The sequence below is a fragment of the Mobula hypostoma genome, chromosome 24, assembly GCF_963921235.1.
Source record: "Mobula hypostoma chromosome 24, sMobHyp1.1, whole genome shotgun sequence".
Classification (NCBI taxonomy): domain Eukaryota; kingdom Metazoa; phylum Chordata; class Chondrichthyes; order Myliobatiformes; family Myliobatidae; genus Mobula; species Mobula hypostoma.
This window is the reverse complement of record NC_086120.1, coordinates 31,065,085-31,088,915: the sequence shown is the minus strand read 5'-3', so window position 1 is coordinate 31,088,915 and position 23,831 is coordinate 31,065,085. Positions and strand designations below refer to the sequence as shown.

The 23,831-nt window shown below is 44.5% G+C and overlaps 1 protein-coding gene across 1 annotated transcript in view; it reads left to right on the top strand.

Annotated features, from left to right (window-relative positions):
• Nucleotides 1-2,362: 2,362 nt before the first annotated feature.
• Nucleotides 2,363-23,831, top strand: part of LOC134337294 (hydroxysteroid 11-beta-dehydrogenase 1-like protein) — a 34,457-nt gene continuing 12,988 nt past the window's right edge. The window contains 4 exon segments of the mRNA XM_063032172.1: nucleotides 2,363-2,444; nucleotides 7,763-7,893; nucleotides 19,150-19,261; nucleotides 20,876-20,962. Of these exon segments, the coding sequence (XP_062888242.1) occupies nucleotides 2,363-2,444; nucleotides 7,763-7,893; nucleotides 19,150-19,261; nucleotides 20,876-20,962 (412 nt within the window).

Sequence of the window (23,831 nt, the reverse complement as noted above, 5' to 3'; positions counted from 1 at the left end):
GTCAAGGGGTTTGAGTTTGCCATATTTATGGTCAATAGTGGTGGTCAACTACAGCAAACCTTGGGCCTAAATGATCAACAGTTATTGGAAACGTTTGGTTGAAGTTATTGCTGTACAAGGGGGTCACAGCAGTTACTGAAAGCAGAGGTTCACGTACTTTTTCCAACAAATACATATAATATTGGATCATTGTTCTCAATAAATAAATGAACAAGTATAAATGCTTTTTGTGTTGTTCATTAAACTGGGTTCTCTTTGTCTATTTTTAGGACTTAGATAAAAATCTGATCACATTTTAGGTCATATTTATGCAGAATAGAGAAAATTCTATAGGGTTTATAAACTTTCTAGCTCCACTGTATGTTTAGTAGTGTGCCAATGTTATTTTCAAATAGATTGAGGGGAGATTTGGTAGAGGTAAACAAAATTATGAGGGGTATAGATAGGGTAAATAAAAACAGGCTCTTTCCACTGTGGTTGAGTGAGTCTAGAACTAGAGGTCATGGATTAAGGGTGAAAGATGAAAATTTTAAGGGGAACATGAAGAGAAACTTCTTCACTCAGAGACTGGTGAGAGTGTGGAATGAGTTGCCAGCACAAGTGGTGGATGTGATTTCAATCTTAACGTTCAAGAGAAGTTTGGATAAGCACATAGCTGGAAGGGGTATGGAGGGCTATGGGACTAGGCAGTTTAAATGGGATCTTTGGGAAGCCCCTCTCAGCTTCACCAGTGTAGTCCAAAGGAAAGCTTATGAAGCAATCCGTTTGGCATCAGCTTGGCTGCAGGAGCTGCTGGAAGGATGTTCAATGACGTCCAGCTGCCTTTAGGGGCTCCACTCCAGATGTGCTGTCTAAGTTTACTCCCGTAGCCTTTGAGGCTGCCCACAAGACAGTGGGGCTATTTACCCTTAGCTGGGGGTTTGGCCACGAGCACCGGGGCATGTCCACACACTGGCGGGCCTGTGTGGTTTGTGTGCAGGGGCCAGACCTCCTCCCCGTCCTCTATAGTTCAGCCTGAGTCCGGGAGGAGTTCAGTTTTTGTGTATCACCAGCGAGAAGGCACTACGTGAGGCTTGCTACTGAAGAGGCTATGTGCTGGCAGGTGTCAAAATTGCTGCTGTGGCGGGTCTAGTGTGGTAGTCTAGTGGGTAGTGCTTGTCACTCTCACTTTCAGCTTCCACCACTGGCTAGCAGTCTTGCGAAAAGGACAGCTGAATGTCTGCTTATTTGAGTTACTATCAGCTTGAATCATCCTGGCCATTCTCCCATTTTCGTCTGTCTGCTCTCATTAACAAGGCATTTTCACCCCCAAAACTGCCACTCACTAGATTTTTTTTGGGTTCTTGTACCATTCTCTGTAAACTCTAGAGATTGTTGTGCCTGAAATTCCTAGGAGTTCAGTTGCTTCTGAGATACTCAAACCACCCTGTCTGGCACCAACAATCATTCCATGGTCAAAGTCACTGAGATCACATTTCTTCCCCATTTCTGATGTTTTGTCCAAACAACAACTGAACTTTTTGACCACATCTGCATGTCTTTATGCAGTGAGTTGCTACCTGATGTTTGCCTGAATAGATATTTGCATTAAGGAGCAGGTGTATCTAATAAAGTGGCCACTAAGGACCCACCATTACATGAAATTTCTCCAAATTTTATTTGGTGGCACAAGTTTGATCAAATGCATCTGGCTACTTTGCTGTCTTGAATGATGTAGTGTTAAATGCTGGGGTGTTCAAAGGTTTCAAAGGCACATTTAATGTAAGAGAAATGTATACAATATACATCCTGAAATTCTTTTTCTTTGCAACCATCCACGAAAACAGAGGGGTGTCCCAAAGAATTTATGACAGTTAAATGTTAGAACCCCAAAGCCCCTCCAGCTCCCCCTCCCTCACATAAGCAGCAGCAAGGCAATGATTCCCCTCCCCCACCAGCAAAAAAAGCATCAGTGCCCCCACCGAACACTCAAGCATGCAGCAAAGAATCAGTAAAGACAAAGACTTGCAGTACCCCAAAGACTACACGTTCACGTGGTAATTCAACATACAACAGGCTCTCTCACTCTCCGTAACAAGGGAAAAAGAGATGTCTCTGTTTCACAGTGAGAGGGAAGATAGTATTTTGGTTGATATGAGCTCGTGACTAGCTGATTGGGATTAGCTGATAGTACAGTATTTGCCGGCACCGCCCACAAACTAGGAAGTAAATATGAAAAGATTAGGTCAAATTACACTTGGCAGAAAATAGACTTGTTGTTTGGTTCCAGCCCACTCTTGTTCTTTCCTTGCCTGCCTCTTCAGTTGGTGTTTTAACATTTGCAGTTTTTGCTGCTTGGCAGTAATTTTATGAAGATGTGGAAATGGCAAAATTAACAGCAATTATTGTTATTGCAATCTCTGTTGGTATCTGGGCTGTGTTATGGAGAGATAGCTTTGATCCTGGTTAGTTCTTTAGGACACTTGCTCTTTAAAACACTCGTTCTTTAAATTGAGGAGGAACTTAATAAATTGTGTAATATACTCCTATTAAGTTTCTTGCCGTAAAAAGTCTTCTAGATGTTATCAAAGCATTAGTTAGCTTGCAAAGGATTTTTATTACAGCTTTGTATTGAGTTGGTTCATATGAAGCTTTCTTGTCTATATATTTACTTTCAATTGTATACAGGATAATTTGAAAGTCAGTTGTGTTCTAGTACCTTTTTGGATGAGATGTTGAATATGGGTTCTGAGAGCTTGCAGTTTCTTACACCCGACATTTATTGCTGTTCTGTCATTTCTTCTAAGGAAATGAGGTAGCAGTATTTCCTGGATCTCCTGCAGTCTGTGAAAGAAGTATCAATTGACTTGATTATTAAGTGATTGCAAAAGATTCTTTTTCCAAGTCAGAGTTGTGTACAGGAAGGAGGGAGCATGTACGTGATTTTCTTGTGCGGTTACTGTAGTTGTCCTTCCCTTTAGTACGTACAGCCTGAAGGTTTGGATATGGTCTCACACAAAGCTTGTCATATTGCTGCTGTACCCTTTTTAATTGGAAAAGGCTGCAGATTTTGGTGGAGGATTGAGCCTAGGATGGTGGATGAGGTGCTAATCAAATGGACTGCTTTGTTTTGGATGATGTCGAGCTTCTTGTGTATTGTTGGAGCTGCAGTCCACCAGCTAGGTGGAGAATTTTGTATCACATTCCTAACTTGTGCCTTGTTGATGGTGGAAGGGTTTTGGGGTATTACAGTGTGAATTACTTCCCACAGGATGCCCCTTACTTGACCTGCTCTTTTAGCACAATCTGGTCCAGTTAAGTTTGAAGCCCATAGGTAGTTCATGGTAGGAGATTCACCAGTAATGATGCAATTGAATGTGAAGGAGATGTATTTGGATTCTGTTGCACTGCAGATGTCCAAGGCAGTTATTATATTTCACCTCCATAATTTAGCAATACAGAAAATGCTGGAGGAACTCGGCAAGTCAGGCAGCATCTACGGAGGGGAATAAACAGTCGCCATTTCAGGATGAGACTTCTTATTCCCCTCCATATATTCTGTCTAATTTGCTGAGTTCCTCCAGCATCGTGTGTATGTTGCTTAAGATTTCCAACATCTGCAGAACCTCTTGTACTTATGACCTCTGTACATAGAACATACAACATTATAGCACAGTACAGGCCCTTCAGCCCATGATGTTATGCCAACCTAAAATCATCTACTATCATAACCTTGTGTTTCTTGCAACAGTGCATGAACTCTCTACAAATTTGCTCCTATAAATCCCATAGACTGGTGGGTGTTCTGTAATATCCCATTAACGTGGTCATACCTTTCTTATTCCTCAGCTCTACCTATACATCCTCACTGGATGAGCTCTCCAGTCAGTCCTGATTGAGCACTGCCGTGACGTTTTCCCTGACTAGTAACACCACGCCTCCCCCTTTAATCCCTGGAACATTGAACTGCTAGTCCTGCCCCTCCTGCAACCAAGTCTCACAAATGGCTGCAATATTATAATTCCACATTCTGATCCATGCCCTGAGCTCATCCACCTTTCCAACAATACTCCTTGCTTTGAAATATACACAACTCAGGACATCTGTCCGGCCATGCCCAACCTTTAGATTTCTGACCTTGTATGTAGGCTTAACGACATCTTTCTCCACTGTCTGTTCTAGTGCTCTAATTCTCATTCCCCTGCAACTTCAGTTTAACACCCCACCCCCACCGCAGTGCGGCATTAACAATCCTTCCTTCTAGGGTATTAGTCCCCCCCTAGGTCAGGTGCAAACCATGCCTTCTGTACAGGTCCCACCTTCCCTGGAAGAGCCCAATGATATCAAAATCTGAAGCCCTCCTTCTGCACCAACGCCTTAGCTGGGTGTTAAACTGTATGATATTCATATTTCTGGCTTCACCTGCGTGTGCAATGAGTAGCAATCCTCGACGTTCTGTCCTTTAGCACCTAACTCCCTGAACTCACTTTGAGGAACTCGTCACCCCTCCTACCCATGACATTGGTACCAACATGGACCACGACCTCTGGCTTAACTTAAAAGCTTTTAACTTAATGCAGTGGACTTGATCCGAGATGTTCCTGACCCTAGCAACCAAAAGGCACCAAACCATCCAGGAATCTTGTTCCTGTGCACAGAACCTCCTTTCTGTTCCCCTAACCAACAAATTCCCTACCGCGACAATTAACCTCTTCTACCCCCACCCTTCCCTTCTGAGCCACAGAGCCAGACTTGGTTTCTGCCACTGTGCCCCTCAGACTGTTAAAGTGGGGTCATTCTTCTCAGCTGGTTTGTCATCTGGCGATTCAACAGACCCTGCAAATTATAAAGAGGTGATTTTGGTGGCAGTCTATTTCCCAGAATGTCCATGACTTCATCTCTGCCTGTCCCACTTGTGCCCAGAACAAGACATCTTGTCAGCGTTTTGCTGGTCTGTTCTGCCTGCGGAGTTGTGTACCTGTACTACACTGCCCCTAGTCCAACCTCTTGGTGGATCTCATCACTGGTCTGCCTCCGCCTGATAGATACGCTACCATTCTTGTCGTTGTGGACTGGATCTCCAAAGCTGCCTACTTCATTGTACTCCCTAAGCTCGTGAAACTGCTACCCTTATGGCTCAGCACGTGTTCCGGCTACGGGGCTTCCTTCATAAAATATCGTCTGATTGAGGACCACAGCTCACTTCCTGTTTTTGGAAGGCTTCCTGTTTTCCTTTGGGAGCCACAGCCAGCCTCTCATCAGATTTCCACCCCAAATCTAATGGCTGGACTGAGAGAATAGATTCAAACCTGTGCTGCCTTGTCTCTTCCAACTCCACAACCTGGTTTGGGCAGAGATTGCCCATAATAACCTCCATTTGTCCTGCACTGGCATTTTCTCCTTTGAATGCCGAAAATGATTCCAGCAACCACTCCTCCCTGACCAAAAGATGGACGTGGGAGTTCCCGCTGCTGAACAGTTGGTCCAATACTACAAGCACACATAGAGTTGGGCCAGGGCTTCTCTGCTGCATACTCAGAAACAACATGCTCGGCGGGCTGATCAGCTTAGCCGACAGCTGAGGCCTCTCAATCAAGGCGAGAAAGTCTGGCTGGCATCTAGAGATCTTCCTTTGAAAGTTGAGAGCTCCAAGATGGCCCTATGCTATGTGGTACCATTTGTAGTGGAAAAGATTATCAACAGAGCCTCCTGTAGACAGTGCCTACCATCATTGAAGATTGACCCAGTGTTCCGTGTTTCCCAGCTCAAGCCAGTGACTTCCTTCCCCCTTGCTCCAGTCACCACTCCCCCTCTCTTCCTCCCCGCTTGTGGATGGATCCCTGGCATTTCACCGGACGCGGCGCAGGATTCGGTGTCTTGTGGACTGGGAGGGGTATGGCCCAGAGGTACGTTCTTCGGTTCTGGATCCTGACATCCCGGGCATATCCATGACTTCCAGCAGACACAGATCTCTGGTGCATCTAGGGAGGGGACCTGTGACAACCACTAATTCTGGGCTCCCTTGCAGTTGGGTCGTTGAAAGGGGTCGGCAATTGAGCTTGCAAGTATGCAAGTTCCAGCCAATTAGGGTTTCTTTGTGGTGGTATTTAACTTTCTTCCTCTCATTTCAGTCTTGCTGAGTCTTGACTAAAGTACTGATTACCTTAGTCCTCGTTCTGGGAAAGAGGACTACAGTTCAGATTGACACTGTAAAGGAGCAGAATTTATCTAGTCCTAAGTTACTGCTTCTAGGTCGCAGTGTTGGCGTTAGCTTTCAGTTTGAGAGCTGCCCTGTTGGCCTAATGTTTATTATTTTTCTTTCTGTTCTGCAAGTTCTTATTAAACTTAAGTGAACTGTTTAACCCGCCTCAGTGTCCCTCCCTCTGCACTTGGGCTATCACCACACATCTGTATCAGGTGTACTGACATTTGAACTCTGTCTGGGTTTAATCTAATCAGTCTGAGTTCTTGCCAAGAACAAGTTATCTTAATATATTGCTGTACTATAAAGTCCTATTGTTAAGGAATATCCCTCTTGCATTGTCTAAGCAATCTCTCATATGGGGAGAAATTTCCTGCAGTCTCCCCTGTCTCTCCCTCTCCTGATTTTATGTGCCTTAATCATATCCCCTAGTGTGGGCACGTGGCCAAGTGGTTAAGGCATTGGACTAGCGACCTGAAGGTTGTGAGTTTGAGCCCCAGCCAATGGAACGTGTTGTGTCCTTGAGCAAGGCACTTAATCTCACATTGCTCTGCGACGACACTGGTGCCAAGCTGTATGGGTCCTAATGCCCTTCCCTTGGACAACATTGGTATCGTGGAGAGGAGAGACTTGCAGCATGGGCAACTGCTGGTCTTCCATATAACCTTGCCCAGGCCCGCGCCCTGGAAGTGAAGACTTCCTAGGCGCAGATCCATGATCTTGCATATCCCCTAGATCCCCAGGTGAAATGGCAGAGGAGTTCAGAGAAAAAAAAAACTCCAGGCTAGGTTTTGATAGGAGCCACATCCACCATGAGTAGAGAAATTAAAGTTAGAGTTGATCAAGAGGCCAGAATTAGAAGAGCACTGAGATCTTGAGAGGTTTGGGCATAGAAAATTGAAAAGATTGTAAGATGTATAAGACTCTGGAGAGATTTGAGAACATGGAATAGAATTTAAAACTTAATATGTTGCTAAAGGTGAAGCCAATGTCATTCAGCAAGAACATGGATGATGGTGAAAGAGACTATGGATTAAGATTTGGGTAGTAGAATTTCAGGAGTAGAAAAGGGGAGCCCAGCTAAGAAAATCTTGAAATAATCAAGCCTACGATTACTAAAGGCATGCACCATCAGGCTTTCGACAGCAGGTAAGATTAAAGTGGTGCAAGGTCGTGTTACATGAGAATGATTTTACAAAAAAAAACACGTTCCAATACAATTGATAGTTTTAGTGATGAAACTCATTATGGGTCTGGCATAATACCAAGATTACAAATCGTCTGGTTTCACTTTAGACCATTACCTAGGAGAGGGTGTGATCCATAGCCAAAAAAAACATGATTGGACTGGGTTGAGCTGGGAGCCAAATAACAATGTCAGGAGCTCAGAAACCAGTACTTGATTATTGAATCACTGCAGACTATTTGCAATTGTAGATTTAGTTTTCACTTTAGGCTTGTGAATGTTTCCAAGCATGAAAAACAAAATAGAATGCAAAATACATACACCTGCAGTATCTTTTCTTCAAATTAAGCAATGTGATACGTGACTTCTTAACCATTTGGTTTATTTTTGAACAGAGGTTCTCTCAGGTGCCCGTATACTGTTGACCGGAGCCAGTAAAGGAATTGGTGAGCAGATGGCATAACACTACGCCAGGTTTGGTGGTGAACTTGTGATAACTGCACGAAATAAAACTCTGCTGAAACAAGTAAGGAACTTGATGACGGATGGCTAATCATGCGGCACCTTTCTTCACCTCAGCCCGCATCAAAGCATTTTGCCGTCAGTGAAATATTTCAAAGTATTATATGGTGGGGCAACACTCACAACACGCTGGAGAAACCCAGCAGGTCGGGCAGCATCAGTGGAAATGATCAGTCAACGTTTCGGGCTGGGTACCCTTCGTCAGGACTGAAGAGGGAAGGGGCAGAGACCCTATAAAGAAGGTGGAGGGAGGGTGGGGGGAGGGTGGGAAGGAGAGGGCTGGTAGGTTCCAGGTGAAAAACTAGTAAGGGGACAGATAAAGTGGTGGGGGAAGGGAGACAGGGAGGGGATAGGCAGGAAAGGTGAAGAAGGAATAGGGGAAAGCACAATGGGTAGTAGAAGGAGGCGGAACCATGAGGGAAGTGATAGGCAGCTGGGGGGGGGGGCAGAGTGAAACTGGGATAGGGGAAGGGAGGGGGAGGGAATTACCGGAAGTTGGAGAACTCAATGTTCATACCAAGGGGCTGGAGACTACCTAGACGGTATATGAGGTGTTGCTTCTCCAACCTGAGTTTAGCCTCATCTTGGCAGTAGAGGAGGCCATGTATGGACATATCCGAATGGGCATGTGAAGCAGAGTTGAAGTGGGTGGCTACTGGGAGATCCTGTCTGTTTTGGCGGACGGAGCGGAGGTGCTCGACGAAGTGGTCCCCCAATCTGCGTCGGGTTTCACCAATGTAGAGGAGGCCGCACTGGGAGCACCGGATGCAATAGATGACCCCAACAGACTCACAAGTGAAGTGTTGCCTCACCTGGAAGGACTGTTTGGGGCCCTGAATGGTGGCAAGAGAGGAGGTGTAGGGACAGGTGTAGCACTTGCGCTTACAGGGATAAGTGCCGGGTGGGAGATCCGTGGGGAAGGACGTGTGGATCATGGAGTCGCAGAGGGACCGATCCCTGCGGAAAGCGGAGAGGGGTGGAGAGGGAAAAATGTGCTTAGTGCTGGAGTCCTGTTGAAGGTGGCGGAAGTTGTGGAGGATAATGTGCTAGATCTGGAGGCTGGTGGGGCGGTAGGTGAGGACAAGGGGAACTCTGTCCCTGTTGTGCTGGGAGGGTGGGGGTGAGGGCCGAAGTGTGGGAAATGGAGGAGATGCGGGTGAGGGCATCATTGGTGACAGCAGAAGGGAAACCATGATCCTTAAAGAAAAAGGACATTTGAGATGTCCTGGAATGGAAAGCCTCATCCTGGGAACAGATGTGGCGGAGACGGAGGAACTGGGAATAGGGAATGGCATTTTTGCATGTGGCAGGGTAGGAAAAGGTATAGTCGAGGTAGTTACGAGAGTCAGCGGGCTTGTAGAAGATGTCAGTGGACAGTCTGTCTCCAGAGATGGAGACCGAGAGATCGAGAAAGGGGAGAGAAGTGTCCGAGATAGACCAAGTGAATTTGAGGGCTGGGTGGAAGTTTGAAGTGAAGTCGATGAAATTGACAAGCTCAGCATGGGTGCAGGAAGCAGCATCAATGTAGATGTCAATATAGCAAAGGAAAAGTTGGGGAGCAGTACCAGTATAGGTTTGGAGCACAGACTGTTCCACATAACCAACGAAGAGGCAGGCATAGCTGGGGCCTATGTGAGTGCCCACAGCTACACTCTTGATCTGAAGAATGTGGGAAGAGACAAAAGGGAAGTTATTAAGTGTGAGTACCAGTTCCACCAACCAGAGGAGGGTAGTGGTGGTGGAGAACTGGTGAGGTCTATTGTCCAGAAAGTAGTGGAGGGCTTTGAGGGCTTCTTGATGGGGAATGGAGGTGTATAAGGATTGGACATACATAGTGAAAATGAAGCGGTCGGGACCGGGGAACTGGAAGTTATTGAAGAGGTGGAGGGCATGGGATGTATCCCAGATGTAGGTGGGGAGGGACTGAACTATGGGTGACAAAATGGAGTCCAGGTAGGCAGATACAAGTTCGGTGGGGCATCATAATTTGCTGCCCGGCAAGGTCACACAGTGACCCTGGTCTTCCTTCGAGTGCAAGAATTCTTTTCCCCCAGAATTATACACTCAGTGACAACTTTATTAGGCTCATTAATGCAAATATCTTCTCAGCCAGTATGTGGCAGCAACTCAATGCATAACAGCATGCAGACATGCCCAAGAGGTTCAGGTGTTGTTCAGACCACACATCAAAATGGGGACAAAATGATCTAAGTGACTTTGACCATGTTGGTGTCAGTCAGGATGGTTTGAGTATCTCAGAAACTGCTGATCTCCTGGGATTTTAATACACACCAGTCTATGGAGTTTACAGAGAATGTAGCAAAACACAAAAAAAGAACACCTATTGAGTGGTAGTTCTACGGGCAAAAATGCCTTGTTAATGAGGGAGGTTAGAGGAGAATAACCAGACTGGTTCAAGCTGTCAGGAAGGTGACAGTAATTCAAATAACCATGAATTAAAACAGTGATATGCAGAAGTGCATCTCTGAACACACAACACATTGAACCTTGAAGTGGCTCGCTACAGGAACAGAAGACCACGAGCATACAGTCAGAGGCTCTTTGCTAATATAAGTGATCACTGTGTGTACTTTATAATATAAGATAATGTAATCAAGGTCATGTCATTAGGATGGCGATGTGGTACAGCTGGTCGATTGTCGTCTGGTGTGTCAATGAAACATTCTGCCAAATGACTTTGGCAGTCTATATAAGGAACTATGCTGTAGGATTTACCATCTGCTTTTTCTGTAGGGCCTTCTGGATATCTGTGCAGACTGCCATCTGATTGATATGCTCAAAGCTGCTTTTCTGTTGAAAGTTCTCTCTAAGGGACTGGTGCTATGGTGTGTTCTGTGACTATGAGGTCAGTCCATCCTTCAGAACATCAGGGTCAAGTATAATCTTAGCACGCAGTGACACCAGAAACGTGTGTGTGTGTGTGTGTGTGTGTGTGTGTGTGTGCGCGCGTGTGTGTACTCAAAGTGCCAGATGCACACACAAAGGTAGCCACGGCTACGTGGGATATATTTTCCACAACGTTTTCCCTTCAGACCTTTCCATCATGTCTCTATGGACATGATGTATTTTGGGTTTTTATGCAAAGTAGCTTGAGCCACAAGAGATTCTGCAGATGCCGAAAGTCTTGAGCAATACACACAAAATGCTGGTGGAACTCAACAGGTCGGACAAAGTCTATGAAGGGAAATAGATATTCAATATTTTGGGTGAGAAATTGCATCAGGACTTATCAAAGTGAAGCATCTCAGCTATAACCCAAGGGCCATGATTCCATATCATTATTGCAGGTATCTAGATTTGTAGTTAAGTAACAAATTCTCTAGTCTGGTCACATTGCATCCTTCCAGACTTAACAGAGAAACAAAGTTATTCTAAGTTTGTTTTTATCAGAACTATCCATTCTAATATTGGCTTAGTTTTTCTTTCTCTATTATCATGGCCTGGCCAACTTAGCTGTTCCAACACATCTCCATTTTCCAGCTTTTACATTCCTTTGTGTCCATTCTCTCTCTCACTGCATTTCTGCGGATTACAATTTCATGGCTATGGATCAAGAGATGTGACCCATGGACCAGTGCTGCTGGGACACAAGCCAGGGCCTGATCAACCCCAGCTGGGTCGCCTGGGTGAGTGTGTCTGATGTTGAAAGACCAGAAACACCCGATGACTGCAGGTTACATCACTGGTGATATGTCCCAGCACATCCTAGGATGTATCTCTGCATCATTGTTCATGTTCTTTCTCTTTCTGTCTGCCTTCAATCCCTGACCTCGCCGTGTAGCAAATATCCATCCCACACTCACCCTGGTATTTAAAACTAACTTCTGTTCTCCCCTCCCCAGTTCCGACACTTGATCAGAACCATGAACACAGATTCTGTTTCCACAGATACTGCCTGATCTGTTGAGCATTTCTAGTAGTTTCTGTTTTTTACTTCAGACTTCCAGCATTTTGATTTTCAACAAATCCATTGTATTCCTTACAAAAAATACAGCTTCAAAATCAGATCAGTTAGAACCTGGTTTAGGTGGAACTATTAAAGCATTTTTTTTCCTGGTTAGATCGCACTAGTAATATCTCTGAATGAAATTGTGCTCAGTGGCCACTTCATTATGTACCTCTTGACCACTGAGTGTATGACTATGGTTTTCTGCTTCTGCCATCCACTTCAAGGTTTGATATGTTGTGCATTCAGAACGCTCCTCTGCACACCACTGTTGTAACATGTGGTTATTTGAATTACTGTCGCCTTACTGTCAGGTTGAACCAGTCTGGCCTCTGTCCTCTCACCATTCATTAACAGAGTAGTTTTCACCCACAGAACTGCCGCCCAATGGATGTTTTGTTTGTTTTCCTCACCATTCTCCATACTGCTGTACTGAATGAAAATCCCAGGAGATCAGCAGTTTCTGAGATACTCAAACCACCCTGTCTGGCACCAATAATCATTTTACTGTAAAAGTCACTTGGATCATATTTCTTCCCCATTCTGATGTTTGGTTTGAACCTCCTGACCGTCTCTGCATGCTTTTATGCATTGAGTTGCTGTCATATGATTGGCTGATTTGTGTGCTGCTCATTATAATGCAAATTGGAGTTTTGGATACAGCTTACAACCTTTGTTAAATAGTCACATATTGTGTTGAGTTCACCAGTGAGATGTCAATGAAGGGGTTGCCACTCTGACACTAGTATCCTATGCACAGTATTTGCCAGGTTTGGTTTTCAATGCTTAGGATGTTTGAAGCTACATCACTGAATCTTCACCTGCCATGTGCTTTGGAGCCGCATGTTGCAATCTCGCCCACATCCACCACCCCCTTGATCACACTGCACTTTCCAGTGGTCTGGGAAACACCTACTATATTGTGCAAAGGTCTTAGGCACTCTAGATTTCAGAGTATGACCTCCACAGAGCCTTGATCTCAACATTATTGAGGCTGTCTGAATTTACCTGCAAAGAGAGAAGCATACAAGACAGCCATCGACTGCAGAATAACTGTGCCAAGGTCTCCAAGATGCTTGGAACAACCTACCAGCTAATTTTCTTATAAAACTGCATGAGAGTGTACCTGAGAGAATCGTTTTAAAGGCAAAGGGAGGTCACACCAAAAATTGATTTTTTTTTACTGTTTACTGTCCACTTAGTAAATTTTTTGATATTTAGAAAATGTTCATTATTTTTGAAAGCATCTTCGCTTTACAGAATTTTTTTTACACGTGCCTAAGACTTTTGAACAGTAGTGTACTTGCCCTAGATTTGATCAGAGCCAATGGTCATGTAAACAGAAGATGGTGATGTCCCTTCTTCTCAATGTTTTTTCCCTCACCACTGTGTTGTTCCTTTCTATAGGTGGTCTGTGGTTGCCATGGCGGGAGCTCCACTGACGTCTGACCCCTTCTCCAGTAATCAGCTTGGGAAGAACACAGTTTTAAACTCAGCTCTAGTCAGGAGCTACACAGCACATGGTTCTCCATATTTACTGTCACAGCATCGATATTATTTCACCAATTTTCACTGCATTTTGATTAAGCACATCACATGTTTAACAAACCAAAAAAAGAAAGAAATCCAATTTCTGAGCACTCATTCTTATGCCCAGGAAATTGAAACAAGTCACAAATAGTAAAGAATCAAAATCATTATTTTTCATTTCCTTTGCTAAGGTTTCTAATCCTTAGGAAAGTGCCTGAAGCTAATAGCGCCCCGTTACGTCACTGGGTCGTTGTGCAAGTGCCAAACTAGATTAGCTGTAGCTTGCACAAGGCACAGGCAGTGAGAGAGCAGCATTGAATTGTTGCATTAAAACTATGACTGCCAGTGTCAGAATCAGATTAAGATTCAGATACATTTAACACATATATATGGAAACATACACTGAAATGTGTCTTTTGCCTTAACAACCAACACACCCAAGGATGTGCTGGGGCAGCCCACATTGTTGCCAGATTCAGGCACCAACAGGAAGATTTCTGTCAGTGCACAGGATCTCTGAATGATTGGGATAAAGCAGGAGGCCATTTGATCCATCAAGTCTGTGCTAACTCTATCTGGTACTCCAATTAGCTCCACACTTTCTCCACTTAGCTCTGCAAATTCTTTCCTTTCATATACTTGTACAGCCCCCTTTATGTTCCAAAGTTGAACCTGCCTCCATTAGCACCCAAGGGGGTATGTACCAGATCCTAACTGTCTGTTGTGTAAAATCTCTTCCCGTGTTTTGTTTGGTCCTTTTGCCAGTCACCTTCATTATGTTCCCTAGATCTTGACACTTTCATCCATAGGAATAGATTTGTTCTATCTCCTCTGTTAAGAGTTTTCTTGGTTTTCACAAGCCTTTTATAACCATCCTTTCCAAGAGGAATGATCCCAGCTTTTTCTGGTTTGTCCAGATAAATAAAATCCCTTGTCCCTGGAATTATTTTAATTAATCCTTTTCAGTCTCCTAATGATACTCCTATCTTCCCTAAAATGTGATATCTGGATCCAGCACTTTGTAAAGGTTGTTCATGATTTCTTTGTTTTCCATGCCTCTAACAAGGCTGTCATTCTGTACATTGTTATCACTTCCCTGGATTGCTGGAAAAGTTCCTTCTCCTGACAATAATGCTTTACTTTCTCCTGGACAATTTGGATAAAAGGAATGAGTAAATATGGGAGAAATATGGGCTACTGACCTTCAGTGAGCCCCAATATCTGAGTCAACAAAGTCTGTTGGTGCATTGCAATGCATCGTGACGATTTGCTGAGATTGATAGAGGGTGGAAATGAGCAACGACTGCCACTGGAAAGCTGAGCCCAGTGGTAACAAAGGCACAAGCGAGGGCCTTCAGTAACAGATGACCTGAGGAAAGAGTGGAGTTGCTAATGTTACCATGACTTCCTCATGAGTTAAGATTTCGGTTCATGGCTACAATTGATAGCTGCCGTCCGATAACATCTAACAAGGAGCGTGCTTCATCTAAGGACTGATCCAGCACCAATTCTGATGTTGGGTGGGTTGGTGGTGAAAGTGCAATGAAGAAACCGGATCAGGAATAGGAGTAGGGGCTGGTGGCTTCACTAAACTGCTGCCAACACAGGCTCTGCCAGGCAGGACTAAGAGGAGATGGAGCAAAAGATGCATTATTAATTGGTTGATATCAAAGAATAAAAATATTGTTCTTTGCATTTAAATTATGAAAACTGATTAGATGACAAGAATAATTTTATTCTTGATTTGCAATAATTTTTAACATTACATATTTTAAAAATACAATAATTAACCCTTCCTCCTGTTAGTCAGGAGCACTTGTTCTTTTGATTGGAATTTCTATATTTGCATCAGATTTAACTTCCCATTATCCCCTGTCTGATATTGGAAGTCTGGCTGAATAGTCTCCCTCACAGTGAAGGAGCAGCCACTGAGGGTGGGGGCAGAGTGGAAGATACTCCCACCAGATTAGTTCCACTCCAGCGATAGAAACTACGGTATCTGTAGGGATACCGGTCGTGGCATAGGCATGGCAATTGAAATTCTGCCCTGCATAGTTTGCCTCCAACAGAAACAATATCTTACTTTGTGCTACTATTCCCAGAATCATGCACTGTAGATTTTTCTACAGCCCTCCCCAACCCAACCCTCTGCTGCAACTGCTTGCCGAACCCAGAACTCAGAAGTTTGAGGGGTGAACTCATTGAAACCTATTGAATGTTGAAAGGACAGAGTGGATGTGGAGAAGATGTTTACTATGGTAGGGGAGTCTAAGACCAGAGGACACAGCCTCAGAATAGAGGGACTTCCATTTAGAAAAGAAATGAAGAGGAATTTCTTTATCCAGAGAGTGGGGAATCTGTGGAATTTGTTGCCACAGGCAGCTGTGGAAGCCAAGTTATTGGGTATATATACGTTTGTAGATTGTGAGAACACTCAGTCCTCTTTTATTGTCAGTTAGAAATGCATTCATGCATTAAGAAATGATACAATGTTCCTCCAGAGTGATATCACAGAAAACAGGACAAACCAAAGACTAACACTGACAGAACCACATAATTATAACATATAGTTACAGCAGTGCAAAACAATACCATAATTTGATAAAGAACAGACCATGGGCACGGTAAAAAAAGTCTCAAGTCCCGATCGACTCCCGAGTCCCCGATAGCAGGTGGCAAAAGGGAGAAACTCCCTGCCATAAACCTCCAGGCACCGACAACTGTCGATGCCTTGGAAGCAGCCGACCACAGCTGACACTGAGTCTGTCCATCGGAAAACTTCGAGCCTCTGATCAGCCCCTCCCATACAGCCTCCTGAGCACCTATTTAAGGCAGAACTTGATAGATTCTTGGTTGGTCAGGGCACAGATTGATATAGATAGATACTTTATTGATCGCAAAGGAAATTACGGTGTCACAGTAGCATTACAAGTGCACAAATATGCAAATATTAGAAGAGAAGTAAGAAAGAATAAAAAATAAATTACTTCAAACAGTCTAACAGGAAGGGGTCATCACTTCCCTGACTCATTATAGAGCCTAATGGCCGAGGATGATAATGACCTCATATGGCGCTCTTTGAAGCAGCGCAGTTGTCTTAGTCTATTACTAAAAGTGTTCATTTGTTCAGCCAATGTGGCATGCAGAGGGTGAGAAACATTGCCCAGAATTGCCAGGATTTTCCATAGGGTCCTTTGTTCTACCACAACCTCCAGTGTGTCCAGTTTGACTCCTATAACAGGGCCAGCCTTTATAATCAGGTTATTGACCCTGTTGGCATCACCCATGTTGATGCCATTGCCCCAGCACACCACCACATAGAAGATTGCACTGGCAACAACAGACTGGTAGAACATGTGAAGGTGAGGGTTGCATACTCCAGTGGACCTCAGTCTCCTCAGGAAGTAGAGGTGACTCTGGCCCTTCTTGTATACAACCTCTGGTGCTCCACTCAAATCTGTATCCAGGTGCACCCCCAGGTACTTTTAGGTCCTCACCACATCTGCGTCAATAGTGACAGGGAGCAGTGCAAGCTTAGTCTTCCTAAAGTCCATCACTATTTCCTTTGTCTTACAGATGTTGAGCTGCAGATGATTCAACTTGCACCATTTGACAAAGTCCTCCACCAGGAACCTGTATTCATCCTTCCATCCTCCAACTATTGCTGAGTCATCAGAGAATTTCAGCAAATGTCATGACTTAGTGTTGTATCTCAGGTCCAAGGTATACAGGGTAAACAAGAAGGGAACCTAAACAATTTGCTGTGGGCCCCAGTGCTGCTCATAGCCATGTTTGACACACAGCTCTAAAGCTGCACAAACTGTGGTCTGCCAGTCAGTAGTCCATCATGCAGGATGCAGATGCAATGGAAATGCCAACCTGCATAGAATGCATTTTTCCCCCCAGCAATGAGGGCTGTATGGTATTGAAGGCACTTGAGAAATCTAAAAACATGATCCTCACAGTGCTGCCCTGCTTATCCAAGTGGGAGTAGGCTCTGTTCAGCAGGTAGATGACAGCATCGTCAACTCCAATGTGCTCCTGTTAGGCAAACTGCAGGGGACCGAGGGCTGATCAGCCCAGGGGTTGGAGGTGAGCCAGGACCAGCATCTCTAGGGTCTTCATGATGTGTGAGGTCATGGCCACCGGATGGTAGTCTTTCAAGACTTTCAGTTGGCCCTTTGGTACTGGGACCACACATTATGTTTTCAACAGTCAGGGCCCTTTCCATGCTGAGACTCAGACCGAAAATGCGCTGGAGAACTCCACACAGCTGTTCAGCACACTCCTTCAGGATCTTGGGGTTCACACCATCCAGTCCCAATGCTTTGCCCATGTCTGAGTTTCCCCAGAGCCCTTCTCACCTGCTCAGTAGTGAAGGTGAATCCATGATGACTGGGGAGTTGGTGGGAGGTGGGGGTTGGGGAAATGAGAATCTGGACAATAGCCGTTGGTATGTAGAAATGTGGGTGGTAGGTACAGGACAAGGAGGGGATGTAGACAGTGGTAGGCTGTGTTGTTCATCCACGTGTCAAACTGGAGGGGGGAGGAGAGAGTAGAGGAAACATTGGTGCTGAGAGAGCTTTGGGTGCCTCAGCACCTGGACTGGTGAACAGGAGGAGTTGGGGGAATAAACAGGAGGGCACGAAGGGATATGGGGAGAAAGCAGGAGATTGGGGCCGAGAGGGAAAATGGATCAACCATGATGAAATGGTGGAGCAGATTTGACGGACCAAATGGCCTAATTCTGATCCTATATCTTATAGTCTGATGTGCTGAGGTCAATAACTCAACTTGACGAATGAGTACAATTGAGGCTGAACTGGTGGTAGCCTGATTTGCTTATGTTGTAAGCTTATAGCGGAAATCTTTAACCAGTCTGAACATTTTCTTTGAAAGTGTTACGTACCCCGTAACTGGGTTGCCAAACCAGCAGAAATGGATCACTCAGTTGGAGTCTGGAGTACTAGAACTAAGAAAGTTTTATTAAAGAAACAAGCAACACAGTAATCGAAAGGATAATAAATGCAACAGTTCAGTGATGATAAACACACATGTGCACAGCATTAAGATAACAGCATCAATCAAGCTCTATCGTTGTCTAGGGGTAAATGACCAATTTCAAAATGACTCAAAATTCAGTCCAGTTAGTAGTTCAGTTCGCAGTAATCGTTGCCATGGCGATGGACAAGGTGGGGGAAGAGAGACATAGAATAGGAACAACTCATCATTCAGCACAGCTTCACTCACAGACCAGCGAGATTGCTCACGAGCAACTTTTGGGCGGGTCCTTGGTGATGTCACCTGAGGTCACCGACTGTGACCCCTCCTCCAGATGCGGTCGATCCTCTGCAGTGAACCCGGCACCCAGGCAAGGGCGGACACACACCGGGTTCCCGCTGATCGTACCTTTCCACCCTGGTCGTTGTCTGGTACTTCTCACCCACTCGTGAGAAGCGTACCGCTTCCAGGGTCTCGTTACCTCGGGTGGCGTGTGTCCCTGTCTTAGCGAACCTGTCCCCTTTTTATCCCCCTGCTGGGGTATCGCCTGTCCATCACTTCAAACAGTTCAAGGTTCAAAGGGGGGAGCCGCTCCAGACAGCTCTCTCTCCCACATCCCTTCATTACACATCTCCAGACGCTGCTCCATTGTTCCTTATCTCTCCTTCCCCTGAGGGCAGGTGGCAGACCAACTGCTGATGCCACTGATGCTAGCCCAGGCCAGCAAACATCTTAATTTTATGTGTATTCTCGTAACAAAAGGTGGAGGAAAGTTGTCTGCAACTAGGTGCTAAGAAAGTCTACTCATTCTCTGCTGATATGTCTGATCCAAAGAGCGCAGATCGAGTGGTGCAATTCACCCTGGAGAAGCTAGGTAAATGTTTAACTCTAATCCTCGTGAAAGCAGATTAGGAGATCATTTTTCTTTCTGCCACTCTGCAGCAGATTACAGTAAACAGAAAGGAAACAAATTTCAATGCTAACTTTCAAAAGGAAAACTAAAACCAATGACAGTGTTTTATGAACTTAAACCTATTACTCCAAAAAACTGAGGTTTGGTAAAATACTGAAAGGCTTTTATTCGCTGTACAATACGACCTCCACAGTGAGTGTCTGCCCCCGGACTGAGGGGGAGGGGCAAGGCGAACACCTTTATACAGGACTCTGTGGGAGGAGCCACAGGGGCAGTCAGCAGAGGGGTGTATCCAGACAGGTAACCGAGTTACAACATATATACATGGTTTACCACACCCTGGTTGTAGTTTCTCCCATCCTGGGGTCATCGATTCATGACTTTATAGACTGCAATAAAGTCGCTGCTCAACCTCCCCCATTTCAGGGAAAACAATTCTGGTTCTTCCAGTCTCTCCTAATAACTCAAGACTTCGAGTCCCAGACATCCTCATGAATCTTTCTGCACCCTCACTACCTTAATTATTTGCTTCCTCTAGAGTTCTTCCAAAGAACTGCCTTGGACACAATGGAAAGAATGTATCAACATTTTAGGAACAGCTTTTTCCACTACTTTTCAATTTTAATTTAGTATTATAGTTTTATATATACTGTATATTTTCAGTATTTTACAGTTTTTATGTATTGCATGGTACTGATGCTGCAAAGCACATTTCACAACATATGGTACATCAGTGATATTAATCCTGATTCTGATTTGATTTTTAATAATGTGACTGAAGTGGTAATGGAGCCGTATATGATGGTAATGTCTAAAATGGAGCTGGATAAGTATGTGAAATGAATGGGGAGTGAGACCAGCTTTTATAGAGCCATTTTGGACTTGATGGGTTTAAAGGCTTCTTTCTGTGCAGCAACCATTCCGAGATCTTGTGAAGCCATGACATTCTCTATCTCTCTGGTCCAGAAATTGGACAATGGGGCTAAACAAGTGTGATGGTGGTAGCGACCTATTGCGCTGTTGTCCCCATATTTAAATCCATTGACTGAAATATGTGGAAATTGTCCTAGTGCACCGATAGGAGTCCCTTCATGCTTTGCTTTATTGCCTTTAATTGGGACAAACGCACTTGGCACGAAGCACATGGAGCATGATACATACATAAAGGCCCAAATTGCTGCAGACCATCCACCCAGATCAAACCAAAACCATTCCAGGGAATGCCAAAATGATACTGCACAATTAACACCAACAGCCAGAGGCAAATTTCTACACCCAGGTTGTCTAGATTCCTACTATTCTGGTTAATTATCTTTGTTTACCTTAAATATGGAAGTAGGATCTTATGTAAGGTGTGGTTTGTGACAAACGTTGATCACACCTAGTGCTGGGGGCATAATATGGGTGGGGGGATAAATTAATTATCAGCCTATATTACAGTGAAAGACGTTGGATGGAGCTTTGAACTTAGCAAGGATTAGGAAGAGTGTGCAACCACATCTAGAATCCAGAAGGAAGTGGTTCACTGGGGCAATGGTCACATCCGAAGAGTTTATTCATTCCCTGTTTTCCCAGGTTCTCTGGACTATTTGGTTTTGAATCACATTGGATATGATCCTTTTGACATGTGGAATAGGAATACTGAGCAAACAAGCAGACTGATGCAACTAAGTATTTGGTACTGTTGAAAATTAAATTGCTTCTGTGAGGGAACTTGCACTGAAATTTAGAAAATGAATTGAATGGAATTGACTTTATTCCTTACATCCTTCACATACGTGAGGAGTAAAAATCTTTATGTTACATCTCTGTCTAAATGTGCAATATGCAATTTATAGTAAGTTGTAATAAATAGTATGCACAACAGGACAGTGAATATAGCACAGAAATACAATTGTATCAGCATGTATTAATCAGTCTGATGGCCTGGTGGAAGACACTCTCCTGGAGCCTGTTGGTCCTGGCTTTAATGCTGCGGTACCGTTTCCCAGACGGTAGCAGTTGGAATAGTTTGTGGTTGGGGTGACTCAGGTCCCCAATGATCCTTCGGGCCCTTTTTACGCACCTGTCTCTGTAAATGTCCCAGATAGTGGGAAGTTCACATCTACAGATGTGCTGTGCTGTCCGAACCATTCTCTGCAGAGTCCTGCGATTGATCCTTTGCAGAGTTGATCAGAGCAAAGGAACAGTACCTGGTGAATTAACATGCTTGCCTGAATATCTAGAATTCTGGACAATTGCAGAAGACTGCACCTTGGTGAAACATGATCCAGTTCCTGACATCCACTACAGTCTTACTCCGAACTGCCCCTGAATGCTTTCTGAATGAAGGAAGAACCATGTCTATAGTACTTTTTACAGCCTCCTATCATCACAATGAAATTTCAGTACTTTGTCAGGTAAAAAATCAATTGAGTCAATGATCTTCCAACAAGCAGAGATGGATTACTGATGGTATAATCCTTTTTATTGACGGGAGGATAAATATTGGCCGAGACATCAGGGTACTGTCCTGTTCTTCAGACAGTGCCATGGGAACACTGAAGCCTTACCAACAGAGGAAAGGAAGAATAGGAGATGGAAATGTACTGTGATATAGTGTTACTTGCATAATAAGATCCTAAGCCATAGGAGCAGCTCATTCCCGAAAGGGAAATGATGGATAAATGAGGAAGAAAGAAGAAAACTAATCAGATAGGGTTAAATGAAGCAACACACACAAAATGCTGGAGGAGCTCAGCAGATCAGGCAGCATCTCCGGAAATGGATAACAGTGGGCTGGAGAAGAAGGAATCTGATAGGAGAGGAGAGTGGACTGGAGGGGGGAGGGAAGAAGGAGGGCACCAGGGGGAGGTGATAGGCAAGAGAAGAAGTAAGAGTCCAGAGTGGGGAATAAAAGCAGAGGGAAGTGGGGAGGGGAGAAATTACCAGACAGAGAAGTTAATATTCGTGCTATCAGTTTGGAGGGTACCTAGACAGAATATGAGGTGTTACTCTTTCATCCTGAGAGAGGCCATGGACTGACATGTCAGAATGGGAATAGGGATGGAAATTAAAATGGCCATTCAGTTCATTGAGTCTGCTCTGCCATTCCATCATGGCTGACTTATTATCCCTCTCAACCCCATTCTCCTGCTTTCTCCCCGTAACATTTGATGCCGTTACTAATCAAGAACCTATCAAAGAAGGTTTTTACTTTTTTGTTTACCAGCACTGCACTGTCTTTTATACTTTACTCAGCATTCTATTATTGTTTATTGGGTGGTGTAAGGCACTCCTTCCCTCCACTAACCTTCAAGTCACCCTTGGACAGGGTGTAGCACCTGCTTAGCCCCAGATCAGGGTCATATGAAGCCCTGGGAGCAGACGGTGAATAGTCATATGAGCAGCTGGTGCCTATCACAATTCCTGGTTACGTGACCACTGATGCCAGAGAGACAATCTCTGAAGTGTATTGACAATGGCAGGGGTCACCCATCTTATAAAGACACTGCTCAGAAGAAGACAATAGCAAGCATCCTTCAGTGATTCAAGTTCAGTTGGAATTACCCACTTCACACATGAGATGGCTTTCCGGAGACACTTGGTCGCAAGACCTGAATACCATTGATCTGGCCCTCAGCAGATTGTGGATCTCATAGCTCGTCCATGACTTCTGGTTGGGCAAATCTCTGAATAATTTTGTGGGGACACACCCATCAACGACTGTTTACTTGTAAGTCTGTGACAAGTGTAGTGTATTCATTCAGATCTTCAGAGTCCATTGAGATGGCTCAGTCAGCAACTCGAAGCATTTCCACGATCCCTCTGCCTCCCACGACCACCTCTTTGATGATCTGATCTCCGGAGCCTTGCTCTTTAGCCTCTGCCTGTATGCCAAGGACTGCCAAGTGATCAGATTTCCCGAAATGTGGTCTAGGCATGGATCAGTATGTACTCCTTATCGTAGAATTGCAGTGGTCGAGTCTCTTGGGATCCCTGGTGCTGTAGGTTGTATGCCGATGATAATTGGGCAGAGGTTCATTCAAACAAGCCTGATTGATGTCCATGACTATGATTTGAAAGGGTTTGAGATAGGCTGTTCCTTGTTTGGTGATAGCAGGATTTAATATTTCGAGTGCCTGATTAACATCGGCTTCTGGCAGTACATAAACTGCAGTCAGAATCACGGAGGAGCACTCTCTTGGTAAGTAGAATGGTTGGCACATATTCATCAGATCTTCCAGGTTCAGGGAAGAAGAGTGCGATCAAGAACACCACATCCAAGCACCACGAAGAGTTTATCATGAAACGCTAACCCCCAATTTTTGCCTTCTTCGAATCAGCAGCCCTGGCAAAATTTGGCTGAGACTTTGGGAAGAAATATCTTCAAAAACGTGCTTGTCCTGATAAAGTGAATAAGCAGGGGTGTCCAACCAGGTGTCCACAGACCCTTCAGTTAATGGTAGGGGTCCATGGCATAAAAAGGGTTAGGAACCCCTGTTCTAAAGTCTCAACCATATAACCAGATAATAATTACAGCACGGAAACA